Source organism: Nycticebus coucang, chromosome 10, assembly GCF_027406575.1.
Source record: "Nycticebus coucang isolate mNycCou1 chromosome 10, mNycCou1.pri, whole genome shotgun sequence".
NCBI lineage: Eukaryota > Metazoa > Chordata > Mammalia > Primates > Lorisidae > Nycticebus > Nycticebus coucang.
The window spans coordinates 3,081,454-3,103,834 of record NC_069789.1 but is presented as its reverse complement, the minus strand read 5'-3'; the positions used below and the strand labels follow the sequence as shown (position 1 = coordinate 3,103,834).

The 22,381-nt window shown below is 39.1% G+C and overlaps 1 protein-coding gene across 7 annotated transcripts in view; it reads left to right on the top strand.

The window, feature by feature from the left end:
* ADGRL3 (adhesion G protein-coupled receptor L3) overlaps nt 1-22,381 on the top strand; it is a 784,489-nt gene that overhangs the window by 666,077 nt on the left and 96,031 nt on the right. For all 7 annotated transcript variants that reach the window (XM_053607086.1, XM_053607089.1, XM_053607085.1 and 4 more), the window contains 2 exons: nt 678-886; nt 1,823-1,999. In XM_053607086.1, the coding sequence (XP_053463061.1) occupies nt 678-886; nt 1,823-1,999 (386 nt within the window). The remainder of the gene's footprint in view (nt 1-677; nt 887-1,822; nt 2,000-22,381) is intronic.

Below are 22,381 nucleotides of genomic sequence, written 5' to 3'. Positions count from 1 at the left end.
AACCAAAAAATAGCCAGGCGTTGTGGCGGGTGCCTGTAATCTCAGCTACTTGGGAAGCTGAGGGAAGAGAATCATTTAAGCCCAAGAGTTGGAGTTTGCTGTGAGCCATAACACCATGGCACTCTACCAAGGATGACATAGTGAGACTCTGTCTCAAAAAAAAAAAAAAAAAAAAGTAATGAGCAAGGCCAGGTGTAGTGGTTGACGCCTATAATCCTAGCCCTCTGGGAAGCAAAGGCAGGTGGATTGCCTGAGCTCAGGAATTCAAGAACAGCTTGAGCAAGAGTAAGACCCTGTCTTAAAGACAGAAAAACTGATAGGGCATTGTGATGGGCATCTGTATTTGGGAGGCTGAGGCAAGAGGATCTCTTAAGCCCAAGAGTTTAATGTTCCTGTGAGCTATGACATCATGGCAATCTACCCAGGGCAATGGAGTGAGACTCTGTTTCCAAAAGACAAAAATAAACAAATAAATAAATACCGGTGAGTAGCGATTTTAGCAATATTTGACTCTCCTCTTCTCATGAATGACCTGGCACCTTGTTTGAAATGAACACTTGATTTTTTGCATGAATATGTATTTTACTGGTTTGTTTACCATCTAGCAAACCTAAGTAGAATGTACACACTAGATCAGACTTTTGCCAATTTATCATTCACATTTATATTTATCTTAGGAGAAATAAGAGTGGCCTTTGTCCTATATGACAACTTGGGTCCTTATTTGTCCACGGAGAATGCTAGCATGAAGCTGGGAACGGAGGCTATGTCCACAAACCATTCTGTTATCGTCAATTCCCCTGTGATCACAGCAGCAATAAACAAAGAGTTCAGTAATAAGGTTTATTTGGCTGACCCTGTGGTGTTTACTGTCAAACATATCAAGGTAAGACAATGGAATGTTAAGCTTAGTTGGTCCCATCATCTGCTTCCTTTATAACATGAATATTCAGTGTGTTAATTTTCTTTAGGTATTTTTCTATTATTTGATGTTTTGCAATTCATCCGTAAAATGTAGTGGTGATTTTTTTTCAGCAGTGATATCTGTAGAATGCTTCTCATGTACGTAAATACTTATGGTAAAACATTCATAGATGAATTCATAAATGCTTCTCTGTGACTGAAAAGTGTTAGCCTGAGTCTAGAAATCTAAAGTGTACCATCATGAATATGCGAATCAAAATTTTGCTAAATATGATCCATGCTACATGAGTAGATTCTAGGGGCTCTTGTCCCACACAAAAAGGGGTAACTGTAAGATGATGAATATGTTAACTTGCTTCACTCTCATAATCTTTCTATTTTCTATATGTTCTATAACATCATAATGTATACCTTAAACATAAACAATGAAATTTATTTTCTTAAGAAAAAGGACAGCACTATATTACATGAAACTGGGCGTGGTTTCATACTAGAAGCAGTTACACCTATGTAAAGATAGGTTTGCGGGACCCAAAACTACAGTAGTAAATCAGCAAAGATTTCTAAAGACCTCCTTTTGGAATTTGATTGTTTAGAGAATTAACTTTTTGACTAAGCAATGTAAATTCATTGACACCATTCTGAAACACTGATCTAGTCTCCTAAGGCTAATAACAAAACAAAAACAGGACCCCACCTCTCACCAGAGGGAACAAACAACAATGCATATTCAATTTTGCTTAGAATTGGGGAGTTCCACTTACCCTGCAAACACTGGCAGACGTCGCCACGAAAATCAGAACAGAGTATGAGGTTGTGTTAGATGTGCAGAAAATTCCTACCTAATTTACGTGATCCTAAAGTAGTTATTGGTTTTATTGACTTCCCCCCCCTGCAGCAGTCAGAGGAAAATTTCAACCCCAACTGTTCATTTTGGAGCTATTCCAAGCGTACCATGACGGGTTACTGGTCAACCCAAGGCTGTCGGCTCCTGACAACGAACAAGACACACACCACATGCTCCTGTAACCATCTCACTAACTTTGCCGTGCTGATGGCACATGTGGAAGTGAAGGTAAGTCATAGACCACAGAGTGAGACACACGGCTCGCGCACCGTGAACAGTCCTGACTGCACGGCCGTCACACTTCAGCTTTTTCCACTTTCATAGTCATTCTGTCCTGATACTCTCTTGGGTTCAAGCCGTATCCTGCTGAATGAGTCAAACAACTTGTTCTCTCCCTTCTTGTTACCAACATAGCTCATAAAATTGACGTTTCCTTCCCAAACTTCCCTTAGACTCCCCACTTTATTTTGTATAAATCAATGACAGACCCTAATCTCATAAACAGGGCAAGAGCAGACTCTAAGACCAGAGCCAATGGGGTTGGGTTAGCAAGCTGAGACGGGAGACTGAGGGCTGGAAATCTGTGCACGAGATCAAACGCTGTCAAGCTGACTCTGGAAAAGCAACCATTAACACCGTACACAGAGCAACGTAAAGGGCGTGACAGAGTCCTGCTGATGGATCAGTCCTGTCCATTCGACAAGACACTGTTCTTAGAAGAAACCCAGGTGATAGGGGGTTTCCAAAGTCTTTTAGACACTTGAGTTCAAAGTCATTTGTGCGTCAGCTTTTTCCTTGTACAACTGGCTTTCCTGTCTGAGAGATGGAGAATACAGATTTGCAGGGGAAGGGAAGGCTGACAGTTCACGTTAGCAACCCAAGCAGAGGAATGGCAGTGATGGTTAGAAACACAGTGTTGTCAGAATCCAGGAACCCTAGTCCTAGACAGGTCAGGTTATCAGGAGCAGGGAAGACTGATACTCAGGTTATCAGGAGCAGGGAAGGCTGAGATACTCAGTTTGAAGAAATGTGCAGTGTTGATAACGTCGGTTTTGTTCTGTGCAAGATACTCCATGTCCAGGGACAACAGAGAATGCTAATAGCTTGCTTCTTTCATCGTAATAGGTCAAGAATGGTTGCTGACTCAAATTCCCTGTTTGGGCCCAAACAATTGTTAGACCTGGAAGAAAGCTATGTATAAATTTTTTATATGGCCTTAAAAAATGGGCTGCTTTCTAAAGTTTCAAATAAGATGTTTAATGAAAAGAATACGTTTTTATAAATATTATAAGAGTCATCAACTAAATGAATAATTATATTCAAAATCTGAAAATATAGTTTCTCACAATTTTCTTCAAGTATCATCATAAATGAAACCAATTTAACTTATATCTTTTTAAGGATTATTTTAAGATTAGGAATCTTATATAATTTATAAAAATTATCTGTCTTTGGAACAAGTGTTGAAATTTTACTTTGTTAGGGTAAAGCGCTCATAGCTTCAACACCTTTATGCAAAATGTAAAGCTTAGTTTTCACAACACTTTGCATTAGACAAAGTCTATCATAATTATTTGGTATATATCACATTGTATAGAGAAAAAATATTTGAAAACCTAGGATTGGCTTTGGCAAAGACTGAGCATTCTTTTATACAATTAAGTAGACTTTTTTATTATTTAAGTACTGTTGCTTAGCTTTCAACTTTAGTGATTGGTAAATAGCATTGTCAAGGCAATTGTATTTATAAGTACAGTGAAATTTGAAATAATGTGTATTTTTACCCATGCTGTTCAATTCAGCACGTATTTAAGTGTTAGCAATATAAAATTAGGATTTTGACACAGCCTTCAAAACGTCTTTTTTTTTTTTTTAGATGAGGTAGAAACAGATGGCTACTTAATGTAATAAGGTAGTGAAAAGAATGAAGTTTGTACAGAATACTGTAGGAAGACTAAGTACGTAAAAGTCAGGAGATGTTCTTAAGGGTGATGATTTTCAAACTGTGTGTTAAGAGATTAATGAATTAGCCATGCAGTTGAACATTCCAGTTAGAGAAAACAGCATGAGCAAAATCAGAAAGATGCTATATTATATGTCACGTTGTGTAAGGTGTGGTGTCGAGTTGGGGATTTCTGCACCACTGGTGCAACATGGCTCGTGTTGAAATCAAAATGAAAACATAGAGGCAAATGTGTGAATTGAACATTTTTATTTGGAAAACAAGAATTGCAATTCAGGGTATGCAGGGCATGTCTGAAGAATAAAGACGAGGTGGGAGGTTTTATAAAAAGGGGACATGTTACACATGGTTTTTCTAGAAAGTTCACTGGCACTAGAAAGTTTTGGGGAATTGACCAGCTCTGACTGATTGGTGATTGACTGGTGGTGGTAAAACTATTCCTAGAGTTGTCATGGGTTGTTTCAGTGGCTCTTAGGTAAATCTGGTTTCAGGTTACAACAGGAAGGCTCTGCAACCAGGCTTGCAGAGAACTCCATTGTTGGAGCAATGTCATGAGCCCTGAGTGTCCCGGACAGGTCCCCTGCCTGGTCCTCTGACACTGTTCTAAATGAGCACAACAAGGATGACCCAATTTATATGATCAACTTTCACACTAATCTTCAACATTAGCAGTTGGAGATGAGCCGAAGAATTCCGGAGAACTGTGGCTGGGAAGGGCCCAGTAATGGAGGTTTTGATGGCGTGGCATTTGCATATGCAGAGTGGAAGTGTAATATCCTACATATCATGTGTCCCATGTGTTTACATATTTACAAGTACTAAATAAAGCAAAATGAACTATATCCTAACTTAGCGAAGCATCCCTTTATGTAATGACTGAGGACACACAATCTGAATGCAGAATTCTTGGGCTCTGCTCCTGTGTGTGGCATCTGGGGAGAACCTACCCCTGTCCCCACTCAGCATTCACCCCGTCCTCTTCAGGAGTCAGGGGCCCAGGTGTGGGCTGTCTTCCCAGGGTTTCAGGAGGTACTGTAGTGAGTCTTTGTTGTTATTCTGTGGGCAACTGAGAAATGATGGTCATCTGTCTAAACAATCATGACACCAGCTTAATCTGCATTTTAGAAAGATTGTTCCAAATGCTCTGTGGATAATAAACATAAACCTATTAGGTTGGTTTCAGTGTGACAGTTCTTTCGATAAGTCCTGTTAAAGGAAGTCTAGGGCCCAGTCAAAGGCTATTGTGGTCGGCGTGAAGAGGATTTATTTTTTCATATATACTTAGGACATGAAAATGTAAGGGACTTATGAACCTTGATGTGGAGATTGACAGATAACATTAGTAATCCTGTTACCACTTAAACTGGAGGACTCATTAATGTATAACACTTCTTAAAAAGTGAGAACAGTGACAAAGGTTTTATTTACTATCTGTCATTGATCCAAATAATTTCATCCAAAAATTTTTTTGATGTGAATTTAGAGATGGAGAATGAGGCCCATTTCATGCCCCTTAGAAACTTAAGAATAAAATTACCTGAGCTGGATTAGCAGTTCAAATTTTGATCTTCAAAGGAACGCAGACTATATTTTGTCAGAGCATCACAACTTGTTCTATCTCAGCAAGACAGCTACACTAACAAATGATAGATTTAAATCTGGAACGTGTTACTCCGGCTCTGGGAATATTACTTCTCAGCCTAGGTAATGAACTCAGAAGAATGGATCAAATGAGCAGCAACAAGAAAACACCATTTTACATTCAGTTCATTGCCTGCACTCTCTTCCCAGTCCATTATATGAACATTACCACTGTGACCATTATTGGATGTCAACAGAGATAAAATAAATGGAAATCAATATGTCCTGTGAGCAGCCAGTCACACGGCATGTGTGTCCTGGGCTTCTGGTATCACAAGTTCTTTAGATTGCCCGAGTCAGAGCATTTTGACCTCACAACATGATGTTGACACATTCATGACCAACAAGAAACAGAAACCAAAGAGACTGATCATCACTAGAGACCCAGAAAGAAACATATTGACCCAACTTACCTTAATGTCTAAAACAGAAAGCTAATGTATTTATGCACAGGTGAAGACCCAGCAGCTAGTTGGAATGGATATTTTTGTTTGCTAGTTACCACTTTGTAACTATATAGGAAAATCTATAAAGGAAGCAAAATCGTATTGGAGAATTTTTGCTTACTATGTTTGGAAAGTGAGCAAGAAGAATTATCAGAATAATCTCCATCACTGCTGACACTGAGCTGTGGTACCTGGATGCACCTGTCTCACTCCAGGACTCTAGGGATACGCTAAATTGCTTTTATCTATTCTCTGTGTCATTTCTGCTGTTGGGTCAACACTTCCTTTATTCTGTTATCAACATGCTTGAGCACTAAGTTAAGATAACCATGATGAAAGGATTGACGTGTTACCTAATACTCTCATTAAGTGTAACTTCCTGCATCCTGCTTGTCAGATACATTAGTAGAGTCCAAAGATTGCAGTGGAAACTTGTGGCCCTGACACCTCTAAACAAGAGAGGATTGGGGATGGGGAAGACAGGCAGAGAAGATGAGCTGCAGCGAGCTTCATCATTTTGATAAATATTATAATCACGGCCAACCCTGTGATATAGGGGCGTAGAGGAGGATGCTCTGTCTGAGCCAGAATTGCCCAGAGAGGTGACATGGGAACAATCTGACTTGGCCACCTTCTGGCAATGCTCTCTTTACTTTGCCTTGGGTACCTGGGTCTTGGATTTTTGTATCCTCAGCTGCTGATCTTCTTGGCCTCCTCCGTTGTGTCCCCTTCATCTCCATGACCTCTTGTTGTCCCTCTGGCCCAGAGGGCCATCCTAGGCACCTGTTTTTTCTCTATGGGTGATTCTGCAGTCAGGTGGCTGTACACCTCATCTCAGGACTCCCACAGATTTCTAGCTCCATTTTCAAACTCCAGACTCAGATCTAACCACTGACATAATGTGACTTCTTAGACTCACGGAATGAGAGTCATCATTCTAGAGCTACACTTTGGTGGTGCCCTCCCAGCTGAGTCTTCTCCCACTTGGTAAATGGCTCCTGCGTCCTTCCCAGTTCTCTGATCCTACTCGAGGTGTTACCTTGGGTTCATTTCCTCTGGCTCATTTGCACGCTCAGTCCCTCAGCTCTGCCTGACCAAGAGTCTGACTTGGTCTTGACCTTTCCATCTCCACCACTTAAGATCAAGCCCCATCTGCCATGGTAGAACGGTTCATGATTTCTTCAGTATCCAAGAGGTTTTTCATTTTGCTTTGTCTTCATTCTTGTTTTTAAACAGTTATAAGTTTAATAATACTGATGTAAGGATTTTTTTTTTGTTGGTTTGTTTGATTAGAATCTGTAAAAACAGCTATTGTCAGGGGTAATCTCTGAATATTCCATTAGGCCAAAGAGCCTGTATAATCTACTTATAACTCTCCAAAACTGGCACCATGAACTCCAAGGTGGTAACATGATGGGGTCACCACTTCTGAGTGCTCCCTGCATCTGTCTAAGGAAACCTGTGATTGTCTTCTGTTGCAGACACCAAAGTAACCATGAAAGAAATTCAGATTATGTAATTTGATACTAAACCAAGAAAGAGTATTTATGATATTTTAAAACCTTTTCAGGATTGCAGATAACTTACAGGTTTCTCAGTTGTTGAGAAGAATGTTAAAAACCTCAGGCCAGACATCCAGCTCACATTCATGATTCTCTTTTGTGAACACCTGTTGCCAGGGGAGTATTTCAGTTAACAGGTGCATACGTTTCAAACTAATTGAAGTAGTGGTTCTATTGTGGTTTTGTAGTGCACCGAAACAAATGTTATAGAAAAGGATCTTAGATATTGTTTATATCACTAGCTCTTTTCTCTAATCACAATTTAATTCTTTGGAGATAAAAAACCTAACTACTCTTCTGTTAGTTCAACTCTCCATTGATTTTGATTATCTTTAAAGGGCTTCAGTTTCTTGAGTTTGATGATTGCATCTTTTTTTTCAAAGCTTAGTACATCCTATCCCCTGCATCCCAACTTTGCCCTGGTCTAAGGATGGGCTGTGATTTGTTGTTCAAAACCATTGTATTTCTTTCTTAACATAGTACTGATTCAAAACTGTTGCAATTTGGAAATTTTTAATTCTATACCATGGATTCTGTGCTCTTCACAATCATGACTTACAGTGTTTTTCATCTTCAGGAAATAAACTTGGCTAAAAATAGCAGCTAGAGACACAGCTGTAATTATAGTGAGAAATATTTTATCAGAAAGAAGTAATCAGGGGCGGTGCCTGTGGCTCAAGGAGTAGGTCACGGGCCCCATATACCGGAGGTAGCGGGTTCAAACCCAGTCCCGGCCAAAAACTGGAAAAAAAAAAAAAAAAGAAAGAAGTAATCCAAAAATCCAAGGTAGAGGTTGGTGAGGACTTCGACCCTCCGAAGGGCCCAAAGTGTTGCAGGACCTGCAGGAGCAGGGATGAGAATGTTTTCTTTAAGGTCTTAAGCATCTCATGGAGTCCACATGCTTTGTTACACATGTAGTCACAACATCCTTTGCAATCACAACTTATTATTTTTCCAATTTGTAGTTCAGGGGAGTAGGAAGAAGAATTAAAAATCGGGAGGCTCAGGGTCCTGATTCCACTTCTGTCAGTAACTGCTTCTTATCCACAGGCAAATCGTCAGACCTCTCTGTTAACATTATTAATTGGCTGAATGAGACTAATACAGATTTTTCCTACCATTCTGTCAGAATTGTTTTAAGGATTGAATAATGACATCTATGAAAATTATGTTAAGAACTATGCTTTCTGAAAATACGGTTTATTAATTCACTATGTATTTAACAGCCCTGAAAGCCCTTAAGCTCTTGATCGTAAGAGGACGCGGTAGTTAACACTCCGTGCCTAAAGATTTAATAGAGTTTTAATTAAAAAAATAATGATTTTGTTTGTATCTATTCAGATAAGCTTTTCCTGAGAGAAAGAAGTTTAGGCCAGGGCTTTGCCTTGGGTTTAGAAATGACAGACTCTTTTTTTCCCCCCACAATGATACTTTCAAATAATAGATTTGTGGCAAGATGCTATAATTATGTATAAACACCCGACTCTTCAAAATATTAGTTGTATGGACATTGTGAGTTCTCATGTATTTTATGTATTTTAAATACAATCATAAATCAATACTAAAAATGAATCATTTTTTTCAGCGATTTGCTTGTCTTTCCCATTAGCGAGATGATTTTAAATCACTTAAGCAATTTTTTTCTAATTTTATTTTTTTTCTTTTCAACTATTTATTTTTTTCTCTTTTTTTATTTTTTTTTTTATTAAATCATAACTGTATACATTGATATGATCATGGGGCATCATACACTCGCTTCATAGACCATGTGACACATTTTCATCACAATGGTTAACATAGCCTTCCTGGCATTATCTCAATGACTGTACCAAAACATTTACATTCTACATTTACCAAGTTTCGCAAATTTTAAATATAATGGTTCTACCAACCCAATTTACCCACACTTAGAAAAACATGACCAACCAACCAACAGAAAAGAAAGAAACAAAAATCTTTTAATTCTGAAAGTATTCTCAATTGCTTATACTGCTCTCGGTAAGAACTAATCGAGGTGTTTAACAACCTACTTTGTTTGTTCCAGATCACAAAATTTTACTTTATTTAACATGGGTACAATTTAGTGATTGTTTTTCTTTTTTCCTGACCTATTTCATTCACCGTGTCTAGAAAATAAAGTCATAAAGCTAGAAAACTACTGGACTCTAGAGGAATTAGGCGAGATTTTCCAGAATAGTTATTTATGGAGCTTTCTAAGCAAGAGAATAAGGGACTTGTATAAAGAAGGTTTTGAAAGCATTTGATCAAAAATATGGCTGACGTAAACTATTTGTTATATACAGTTCAAGGGACTGCAGGTTTAGTCTGTAACATTGCAATGTAAACACTCCTGTTTAAGGGTCTCTTATAGATGGTTACTTGCTAGTTTAAAAATTCAATTGATAGGGCGGCGCCTGTGGCTCAGTGAGTAGGGCGCCGACCCCATATGCCGAGGGTGGCGGGTTCAAACCCAACCCCGGCCAAACTGCAACAACAACAAAAAAATTCAATTGATAGAATTTTTAAGACGTTAAAATTGCTTTAAAAATTTAATAGTATTTCAGTTGTCTGTAAGCCTCTGGGGTAAATTTCTCCACAGTTTTTACCTGGAAGACCCCTATGCTGCTCAAAATGTAATACATTTATGCATGAGAATAGAAGAAAAAAAAGCCTAATAAATACCCCATTTATTTTTTCTGAAGTTATTATAGCTCAGAGAACAAAACAAAAATGGAATAGTGGAATTAAAATGGGGTATGTGTATCTGTATATGTGCCTGTGTATATATTTATATTAATATTTTGTTTTATTCAGTATATGACACACAGTAGGCACCTGTCTTAGTCATTTTATTCGGAATATGACATAGGCACCTGTCTTGGTTCATTTGCATCTATACAAGAATACTGGAGGCTGAGTAATTTTCAAAGAAAAGACATTGGCCTGTCTAGTGGTTCTGCAGACTGTCCACAAAGCGTGGTACTGGCATTTGCTTCTGGTGACGGCTTCAGGAAGTTTCTACTCATGGCAGAATGGAAAGGGGGGAAGGTTTTTCCTGCCAAGAGGGAAGAAGTGAGGAGGGCGAGCAGAGGGAGGTGACAGGCTCTTTAACAATCAGGATCTAACAGAGAAAGAAGCCCCTTGTTATTGGGAGGACGGCACCAAGCCTCCTAAGGGATCCATTCTCATCACCCCAACACTCCCCCCAGGCCTCCCTTACAATATTGGGGATCAAATTTCAACATGAGATTTGGAGGGGACCAGTCTGCGAACAACATCAGAGACCCACAACTGTTCTTATGATGAATCTACCAATATTCCATTAGGTATCTTTGGCCTGGTGCCGTCTCTCTTGTATGGTTTTTATCTGGGTATGAAAAATTACTTTCTCTTGTAAGCCTAATTTAGTTTAGCTTTAATTCTTTTTATTTTTTTTAAATTACAGATTAATAGGAGGGTACAAATGTTTAGGTTAGATTATTTTCATTTTTCTTACTATTTGGGGTTCATTAGGTACAAAGAATCGTGTGACACTGATTGCATTTGTTAGGTAAAGTCCCTCTTATAATCATGTCCTGACCCCAAGAGGTGGGCCACACGCTGAGATCCCCCATCCCCCTTCCCTCTCTCCCCTCTCTCTTTCTCCTGCTCCCCAACCTGAATTGATCTGAGTTTTTCTTTTATGAGGGTGTGTATTAGATGATCTGCTGGCTTCTTACTGGAATTGAGTACATTGGGTTCTTGCTTCTCCATTCTTGTGATACTTTACTAAGAAGAATGTGCTCCACCTCCATCTAGGTTAATGCAAAAGATGTAAAGTCTCCATCTTTTTTAGTGACTGATTGGTATTCCATGGTATCCATATACCAAAGCTTGTTAATCCATTCCTGGGTTGGTGGGCGTTTAGGCTATTTCCTCATTTTGGCGATTGTAAATTGAACTGTAAAATACAGTCTAGTGCAAATGTTGTCTAGGGCATATGTTCTTATGATAAAAGGATTTTCTTCTTTTGGGTAGATTCCCAGTAACAGGATTGTAGGATCAAATAGGAGGTCAAATTTGAGTTCTTTGAGGATTTTCCGTACCTCCTTCCATAAGAGCTATGTTACTTTGCAGTCCCATGCTTTCATTTCTAAGGGAAAGTTCAAGTTGTAGTTGAGCCCTTCACCCAGGGGGCTGCTGAACACCCTTACTAATTTGCCTTTATTATAAAACTATTTTTCTCATTGTGATAGTTTATCTTTTCTTACATGTTAAGGGAAAGGGCTCTGGGAGAAAAATGATCAAAAGGCAAAACTAACCATGGGTGACTCAAGTTTGGTGTTGCTGTGGCTCCCTGTCCTGACTCTGCAGCTTTCCAGCCAATTCCACTTCATTCCAGCCCCTCTGAGAAGTGCTTTGAGCAGGTGTTTGTGTGTGTGTTTATAGTTCATGAAAGGAAACTTAAGTTACAAGTTTTGTCTGAGCATTAGGAATATTGCTGAGTGATTCCCAAATACTTTAACAAAACTTCTAGTTTTAATCATGGTATTCAAGGAAGAGTCAGGACATTTTTACCCACGTAAGCCTGGCTCTCTGTAGTCGCAGAGAGCTTAGTACACAGATGCTACCTGAACTACATGTGGTTACGTTCTGTTACACCTGCTGTGCAGTCAAAAATCATAAGCTGAATCTTTGCCCATCTGTAATTGGTCCCAAAAAAGGAAAACATTTATGGTCCTCCCCACTGTTAATGAAGTTTGAAGAGCATGGAGAATTTAAGATGACCAACTTTTAAAGAGCCAACTGGGAAACAGTGCTATCACAGCAAAAATACACTCAGTACATCCTGACTGCCCATAAAGGTGATGTTACCATGTAGAAGTAACAATGAGTAATACTTAATGATAGTTGAAAAATATAACATTATTAATAGTAATACTTATTGATAGTTGAAAAATATAACATAATTAACATTATGCATAATGTTTCTGTCTCCTGATATAACAACTTCACTCTTCTTTACGTCTTTGTTAGACATTTAAATTGTTAGGCTATATTAGTCTGTATTTTTAAGACACATAAACGTATGTAATGTTGGGGAGCGCCTGTGGCTCAGTGGGTAGGGCGCTGGCCCCATATACTGAGGGTGGTGGGTTTGAACCTGGCCCCGGCCAGCTAAAACAGTGGCAACTGCAACAAAAAGTAGCCAGATGTTGTGGCGGGTGCCTGTAGTTCCACTTACTTGGGAGGCTGAGGCAAGAGAATCACTTAAGCCCAAGAGTTGGAGGTTGCTGTGAGCTGTGATGCTAGAGCACTCTACAGAGGGCAACAGAGTGAGACTATCTCAAAAAAAAAAAAAGTATGTAATGTTTCTTTTCTAAAAAGAAAGTAACTACAATTTTGTTCTTAATAGATTATTTGTATTTAACGAAATAAAATTCTTCCTATTTGTCTTTTCCCTTCTTTTCTTTATGTAGAGGTGAAACTGAATACAGTCAAAATTAAAATTCATTTCTTCTCTTACTAAGCTCATAGCACCTATTTCTTGTGTCAGTTCAATGTGGCAGCGTGTAGCTGAGAACCTTCTCAATGAACACGTCTGAGCATAGCATACTGAGGCTTTTACTGAGTGGCTTTACTTAATAGCCTTTTATATGTACTTGTAGGAATTAGTTCCCAGCTTACTAAAAGTGCCCATCTGCTTTATAGCTGCAGGCTTGCTTTGGTAAACCAGCTGTCTGTCAGTGAGGTTCTTTTGTTTTTTTGTAGAGACAGAGTCTCACTGTACCGCCCTGGGTAGAGTGCCGTGGCGTCACACGGCTCACAGCAACCTCCAACTCCTGGGCTTACACGATTCTCTTGCCTCAGCCTCCCGAGCAGCTGGGACTACAGGCGCCCGCCACAACGCCCGGCTATTTTTTGGTTGCAGTTTGGCTGGGGCTGGGTTTGAACCCACCACCCTTGGCATATGGGGCCGGCGCCCTACTCACTGAGCCACAGGCGCCGCCTATGTCAGTGAGGTTCTTTCAGCCTATAAATGCATCATACAGATTGTCTGTCGGGGACCAGCCTCACCATGCAGTGGGTTTACTTCCTAGTGGCCTGGTGGTGCAAGGTGAAGGAGACTGGAAAATTATTAGTAGGAGCTATAGAATATTAGTATAGAGAAATAACAGACACAGACAAAGCGATAGTTTTAAGAGCAGTGGGCTCAGGAGGCAGCACACACTTCCTCCTGAGGCTTCCAGTCTGCCGCCCCGAGGATCAAGCTGGCTCTGTGTTTATTTCTTACATCAGTGTTGCAGTCATAAATCTCACGAAAGCAAGGAAAACAATCCCCCAAGGAACTTGCTGCACTTGCATTCCTACATTAGACTAACTCTTCTGCTGATTAATTGCATGGATTTACTTATTACTTTTTACCCTTTCAAAGTATTATGGACTTAATGTAAACGAAGTCTTAATAAGGAAGACAATCAGAGGCCGACTCAAGAACCAAATCCTAGCTGACCCATAGTCACACAGCACAGATGTGATGTTTTAATACTCTGACAGCCTTGTGTCCAAACAGATACTCCTCTGGCCCAATCAAGGTGACAGAAGAAAAGAGATCCTTTTTCTCCTTATCTGGTCCGAAGCAAGTCTTCTTGAGTTGGACAAAGTTTAAAGAATTTACATTCTTAACTCCCCAAAACCACTTCCTCAGAGCACACAGCCTTGCCCTGGCAGAAAGCAGCTTCAGTTTAAGCCGTTCACATTTATGGAGAATATTGATAAGTCTGGAAAAATTTTGGGTATCAAGTTTTTCGAAAGTCCAGTGGACATCTTTAATCCTTTTGCCACTGTGGAAGTTGAAGTGTTATCAAAAGTTTCTTTTGTGGTAGAGGGTTGGGCTGGTCATTATGGAGGATAGGTCTGAGAATATCCTGAAGAGCTGATTTGGTGATGGCAAATTTCTTCAACATATGAATGTCATTAAAGTATTTAATTTCTCCATCATAAATGAAACTCAGTATAGCTGGATACAAGATCCGTACATGTGAAACTTAGTAAATGTAGAATACAAATGTCTTAACACAATAACTAAGAAAATGCCAGGAAGGCTATGTTAACCAGTGTGATGAAAATGTGTCAAACAGTCTATAAAACCAGTGTATGGTGTCCCATGATTGCATTAATGTACACAGCTATGATTTAATTAACAAAAAAATAAAAGAATGGAAGAAAAAGTATCCAATGTACTCAGCCCTACTATGAAATTAATTCATGGCTTTCACATGAAAGCTATAACCCAGTTATAACCTAAGAATATGGGGAAGGGGGAGAGGGAGGGGAGGGGGGTGGGCGGAGGGAGGGTGATTGGTGGGATTACACCTGTGGTGCATCTTACAAGGGTACATGTGAAACTTAGTAAATGTAGAATATAAATGTTTTAACACAATAACTAAGAAAATGCCAGGAAGGCTATGTTAACCAGTGTGATGAAAATGTGTCAAACGGTCTATAAAACCAATGTATGGTGGGTGCCCCATGATCGCGTTAATGTACACAGCTATGATTAAATAATAATATTTTTTTAAAAAAGACCCTATCTCTCGTCACTGCTGAGGATTCAATTTCCATCACATGAACTTTGGTTGTCATATTCAAACCATAGCATGATCTAAACCAGTTTCAGTTTAGAAAATAAATGAAAACTTCCTGTTTTACTAGACTGCCCTTTTCCGGTGACATTTTTGGAAACAATTTTGAATCCCCATTATGAGTCATTTTTTCACTGCATGAGTTTTGTCCCGGCCTACACAGCACTTCAGACCACTCAGGTAGAGTGAGTTCCTTTTTCCCAGATTCCTATGGCTTCTTCAGAGATCACCAAACGATTTTAGAGAAACATGTACATTCCTTTCCTTTTCTTTCCCCTTTGGTTAATTTTTAAAATTTTACTTAATAACTGCAACAAAAACTAGCCAGGCATTGTGGCAGGCACCTATAGTTCCAGCTAGTTGGGAGCAGAGGCAAGAGAATCGCTTAAGCTCAAGAGTTAGAGCTTGCTGTGAGCTGTGATGCCACAGCATTCTACCGAGGGTGACACAGTGAGACTCTGTCTCAAAAACAAACAAACAAAAAAAATTAAGGCATCATACCTAGACATCATGTACATTTTTATTTTACTGTAGTCTTCATCTCTGTTTTTATATGTCATATCTTTCAAAATTATACAGAGACCTGCTCTTTGCCCCACACTTTGAAAATGTAATTTGATAGAAGTGCAATATGTTAACATTATTTTTAAGGCCGGCCACAATGAGAGCATCTCTTAGGTACCTGTCTTGGGATACCATCTCCTTCCATTTCCAGAAAGCCAACAAGCTTAGTAAGTGCTTCTGCAGCCTTTGAGGAACGTGACCCCAAATTCTCCCTATGAAACATCAATGTCACAAGCAGGCAAATCCTGTATATATATATATATATATATATATATATATATATGTATTTTTTTAATAAATTTTATTTATTTATTTGCAGTTTTTGTCCAGGGCCAGGCTTGAACCTACCACCTCCAGTATATGGGGCTGGCACCTTACTCCTTGAGCCACAGGCGCCACCCAAATCCTGTATATTTTTATCGTGTAAAGGTGTATAAGACATATAGTAGATGAGAACTGTTTGTTTGCTCTCGTTAGAAGTTAATAGGCGGAATAAAATTTCTCAAAATTCAATGCATTTTACTGTGTGTCCAATATGCAGATGGGTGAGCAGACTCTACTTCATTTTCAGACAAGCCACTAAATTTCATTAAAATCTTCATGGAAATCAAGAAGATGATTTGAAATGCCAATTTTTAAACCAACATGCCTAAGAGTTAAGGGAATGTTATTTTTTGTTGCAGTGATTCACCATCCAGTGTTTTGTACAAAGCATAATCATTGCTAAGATCTGACGGAATCGGCTCCACACTGTGAGACGGGAACATGTTAGTCGTCACAATTTCCCCTTCTGTTCACCCACAGGATTTTTTTAGCTGTGACCTGTGAATCTGGAAAAGTAACATACTCCGAGCACAGGGCACAGGTCAAGGGAACAGAGCGACCCTGCCTGCTGATCCCTACTGTATACTCAAGCTAATCTAGTGACGGCTGTTTTCAACAGATCCATAAACTATTTTGGTTTATGTACAAAAACTTGCCTGTCTTGTTCTAGACGTGAAAGATACAGCCTCCCTGGGTTCATTCACACCACCTTCTCTTCCCTGCCTAAGAAAGAGAAGGGGGGGGGGGGGAAGGAAGAGAAGGGGAGGGGAGGGGAGGGCAAAGGGAGGAAGGAGTGCTCTGTTTTTTTCCTCCTGAATCCTCCCTAATCTAGTTTCATGCATCCTTCCATCTGTCTGTAAAATAAAACAGCTGTTCAGCTCTCTTTCCTACTACTTCCATGCTAGCTGTGGTAGTACAGCCAGACTCCTGCTCATCACTGAACTATTAGCAAACATGATGGCAAGATTCACCATATAAAAATTAACGCAGCACAATCTTGAGACAAAGCAGGACAATTCACAGGCAAAGTCAGGGAGGAGCTCAGGATCACATGCACCTACGTGGCCTAATGAGCTTGCATCTCTCAGAGCGAGGCAACAACGAAGGCTCCAGATCACGGTAACTAACATCAGTAGTCGGGGAAACCTGCAGGAACGACTGAGGAAGGTGGACAGTCAGTCGTGTATCCACAACACCAAAATACTGCTGCTTTCAATACCTCCCTCCCTCCCTCTCGCTCTCTCTCCCTCCCTTTCATTCTTCCTCTCTCTCTCTCTCTTTCTTTCATTTCTTCTTCTTTTTTTTTTTTTTATTTTTTCACAGAGTCTCATTCCGTGGCCTACACTAAAGCCCTCTGGCATCACAGCTCACAGCAACCTCAAACTCCTGGGCTCCAGTGGTCCTCCTGTCTCACCCTCCCAAATTCTAGACCACTCTGTGGATTTCATATTTTCCTCCAGCCTTCTGTAGCTCTCTCTGAAATCTGGGGCTTTTTAAACCTTGGGAAGGGCTTTTCCAAGATGCAAAAATGAACACTAAAACTAGGACAGCCCTGAGCAAACCTGGGCAGTTAGTCACCTTACCGCTAATTGCGTCTCCACCACATACTGATGTGGGGTCAATTATTTATTCTCTCTGTTCAAGTTTCTTCTTCTTTAAATTGGTGATAATAATAACATCACATCATGGTGTATTACAGGGTTTAAATGAGCACCCTAAGAAAATGAATAAGCGCTTCTAGTCAAATCTGACATTTTGAAAGTCGTGTTAGTTATTCTTATTAATCACTTAACTCAGAAATGGAAGCGAAGAAATGTCCTATCTGCCTAGCTTCACTGCCAGCCCTCACCTCACCCCAGAGAGTCCTAAATTCTTTGCGTATCTACTGATTAATTGTTTTATTTCCTTGAAAACTTCTCGTGGATCACTGCTTGCTTTTTCACTGATCAACTTGACCTTGCTTTTCTGTACATGTGTTATGAGTTAACTCTCAGCTACCATGAGATACTTAGTCCCCCATGTTCCGCTGTTTCCTTTGAGATGCTAGTTTCAGACCTGTTTCACCATTGACGCAAAGCAAGGGGATCTCAAATAATCGGGAGTGTGCTATGCATAAAAATCACGTGTCCAAAATCACAGAAATTTTGCTGAGTAAGTTCTTTCCAAAGGACAGCTGGACGTTTTTGCGTGCTGTTAATTGGTAGTGTTTCTTTCATCAGGGAAAGCCGGAAGATACTTAGATGGATTCTTCAATTTGAGACACATTTGAAAATTATTGGTAGGTTGTTTTGGTTAACTTACTATTTGTTTAAAAGTAAGAAATATAACCATATTGCCCTTCTTACCGGTTTACCAAACTGTGGCCGCCATCCTGTGCTACAGTGAAACACTGATTTTTTTCTTCAGACCACTGAGCCTTTTACTGTCCCAAGGGTTAGTGGGATGACTTGTGTGCGTCCTCACCCAGCTCTCTTACAAGGGTATATGTGAAACTTGGTAAATGTGGAATGTAAGTGTCTTGGCACAGTAACTGAGAGAATGCCAGGAAGGCTATGTTAACCAGTGTGATGAAAGTGTGTCGAACCATCTGTGAAGCTAGTGAATGATGCCCCATGATCATATCAATGTACACAGCTATGATTTAATAAATAATAATAATAATAATAATAAAAGAGTTACAGCAGTTCCAAGAGCTAATTTCAAAGACTTTGTACCACCTTTATCAGAAAATAGGCTTTGTGGAATCCTACAGCTTTCACTGAAATGTATGATTCAAATCTATGTTTTATGCTCACGGATATGTTAGTGGTAAAGCGAATGCTTATACTTTCCCCAAAACCAGAAGAAACTCATATTAACTATATTAAAAGTATTTCAGAACAAGATATGCTTAAGAGGCAATTTAAAAACCGTGTTACCATGCTTGAACAAATGTGGCTCAACATTAAAATAATACATTATTATTCAGGAAGTAAAGCAGATTCTCCAAAATTACTGGCCTGCAGTTAATAATTATTATAGGGTGACTGTTCAAGAAGTGTCTGGAAAATACATCTCGCTAGCGTTATTTAAAAAAAAAAAAAAAAAACTATCCACAGGTGTTCAAAAGTAATTCTTTTAGTGTGTGTACATTGTGGAAGCCCTTATTCAGTTGACATAAAAATATTTTCAAGATCTATTTCTCGAGTTTTTGAGAGCTTGTTTAGTGCCCGTAGCACAGTGTTACGGCGCCAGCCACATACACTGAGGCTGGCAGGTTCGAACCCGCTCCAGGCCAGCTAAACAACTGCAACAAAAAAATAGCTGGGCATTGTGGTGGGTGCCTGTAGTCCCAGCTACCTGGGAAGCTGAGGCAAGAGAATCGCTTATGCCCAAGAGTTTGAGGTTGCTGTGAGCTGTGATGCCACAGCACTCTACCAAGGGCTACATAGTGAGACTCTATCTCCAAAAAAGGAAGGAAGGAAGGGACAATTAAAAATATTTCCACATAAAGTCTCAGTATACTCAAATAGTTATTTTTAAAAATCATGAGGTCACCAGCATGATTAAAAAAAAAAAAAAAGCCAGTAAAGAAAAGTCAGATTTCCCTGTGAATTTTGCCTTGGTTTCGTTCAACACCTATTACCATATTTGAGAGTTTTACGTGAGCAGAGTGGCTTGGGCACATTGCTGTGTAAGCTGTCTCTTCCTCTATCACTCACCCACGTGTGATAATTGAGTGCTCAGTGACAAAAAAGAAAAGAAAAGCACATCAGGTAAAATAAAAATAAGAGCGAAAAAAATAAAATAAAATAAATAAGATGAAAATTAGAAATGTTCCATAGGTGTTACAAAATATTTCCCATTTCATATTTAAATTGAAACTTCATAAAAAGCCTAAAAACATTATTATGAAGTCTTTCTAGGAAGGATTTTTGAAGCTGTCATTCTGTCACACTGCCCTTCTCTCTTACATTTCCCCATCTTCCTTGAAGAAGCTAATTTCCTTAAAGTTTCTGAAATTTTTGTTTATTTATTTATTTTTTTTTGGTAAATTTTCCAAACTTTATTGGATTTTTTTTGGATCCTTTTTTTTTTTTTTTATCGATCATTATACTGATCTATGGGATAGATTCTGTATCAGGTCTTTTTTTCCTTTATTAAATCATAGCTGTGTACATTCATGCGATCATGAGGCACCATACACTGGTTTTATAGACCGTTTGACACATTTTCATCACACTGGTTAACATAGCCTTCCTGGCATTTTCTTAGTTATTGTGCTAAGACATTTACATTCCACATTTACTAAGTTTCACATGTACCCTTGTAAGATGCACTGCAGGTGTAATCCCACCAATCACCCTCCCTCTGCCCACCTCCCCCCAGATTCTGGAAAAAAAAAAAATTTAATGTGATATTTTTGTTATAAGGAAACCTATGTAGGTGAAATTATGTTTCTGTTTTATTATTTAAAGCTTATAAATACAATTGTATAGTAATGAAGGGAGAATTCAGATTCTAAAGTAAAAATCTGCTTTCTTCAGATGCTGTGGGTATTCCTGTGGCCTTAATGTATCAGTAGCACAAATATAACTAATCATATAAACGCAACCTGAAATATTTTAAAGTGAAATTAGATCATTCATTAATTGTTTCAATAATATTTGGTATCCTTAGTTCACTTACTATTAACATTTATTATTGTTACAATTATTGCTTTTCTGACCCTTTCTCTTATATGCACAGACGTTTAATCATGTAAGTGAATGTTGCTCTTAAAATGAAAAAAAAAAATTTCTGAGTAAGTTTAGCTAAAACAAAGAAACAGAGAAGAAATATTTGCTCTCTTACTTTTGTGTATATTGTGGTAATTACTTATTACAAACACCTGACCCTTCAGTTATTTTATCATGTGGAGGAGGCTTCTGATACTCACAGAGGATAAGTACGTTCTTCAGTTGTTAAGTTGGGGTGAGAAGGTAAATCCGAGGCTTCACACTCACACTCAATGGTCTTATTACCTTCAGACTTTTCCTTCTCTTTTCTTAATTGCTTGACTGGCTATCTTAAGATATTATACTACAGCAAATTTCCTAGCGTCTACTTCTATTTTTCTTTACCTATTATTCAAAATTTTGGAGCAGGTGATTTAAGAACCTAAGGGTTCCAGGAACTGTGTCTTGGGCAGTGTGGTACAATTTGTAGTTTATAATCTAAATCTGTTGTAGAAAAGAGAGATCATTTAAGAGAGATGCATTTATTCAGTTAAAAGGTGAACTGCAAATGCTTCTCCAGGGCCTGGGGTGTTGATGATCAGAAGAAACGAGACAGTTTATTCTCTTAGAGCTTTCTAGTGCAACAGCACAGAAATAAAAAAGAAAGAAAAATTAATGAAGGGCACAGTTTATGTAAGTGCTAAGGAAAAAATCATTCGGGAAGGGCAAAAGAGAGAGCCAGAGTGAGAGGACGGTGTTTAGATGGAATGACAGAAAAACCCTGTGCAGTAACATGGGAAGGAGGGAGGGAGGGAGGAGGGAGGGAAGGCAGATGTCTTTTGGAAGAATATTCCAGGCCAAGGGAGCACCAGATGCAAAGACGCTGGGGCTGGACTCTTCCTGACACAGAGCAGGCCAGCTGGAGAGGAATGAACTCAGAAAGGAGCAGGATAGGCTGTGCAGAATTTAGTGCTCTGTCGGCCTTGGTAAACACTTTGGTTTTTATTTTCATTGTGATGAGAAATTGGAGCTTTGTTTAGAGGAGTGAGGTTGTCTAACATATTCCTGTGCGATTTGAAATTGCACACTATTTTAATTGCTTACGAAGGTTATGGCCACCCTGTGGAGGTGCTGCTGTGGACAGTTTCCTAGCTAAACACGTACGCCTGAATGATGAATTAGTCACCAGGCTTTGTTGTTCTGTGTTTGAGTGACTTTTGAGACTGACATTTTAAAATATGATTTTCTTCTCTGAATAACTGCTTGGGATTTTTAAAGGATCTACTGAGACACAGACTAAAGTAAATATGTTTCTAGTAACACAGCAACCCAAGTTCTGGAGGTTGTTAGTGTCTTTTCTTTTTCTATTTTTTTTTTTTGTTGTTGTTGTTATTAGTGTTTTAGGGCATTAGGATACATTCAAGCAGGTATAACACCTCCCATTCTCCCCATCTGAGAGACTGCTGTGCTGAACATTGGAGCTCCATACTTCATCCCAGCATCTTTCCTTTGAGTTCAAGAAGAGAGAAAATAGCCCTCTGTTCAGGGAACCAGGTAGCACTAACCACTTGTGGCTCTCAAGCAGTAAAAGTAATTTGAGCTGTTGGAGACTCAACGCTGCTTCAGTCGTACCCTCCAGAGAACAAAGCTGGCAAAGCAAAATTTCATGCGGCTTTCTTTCATGGTTTGAACTTCTTCGGAGACATATAACAAGAGTTATGCAGGAATATTTCAAAACTGTTTCATTGGCAGTGTTCTAGCCGAGGCGTTCATTAAATAACAACTGTG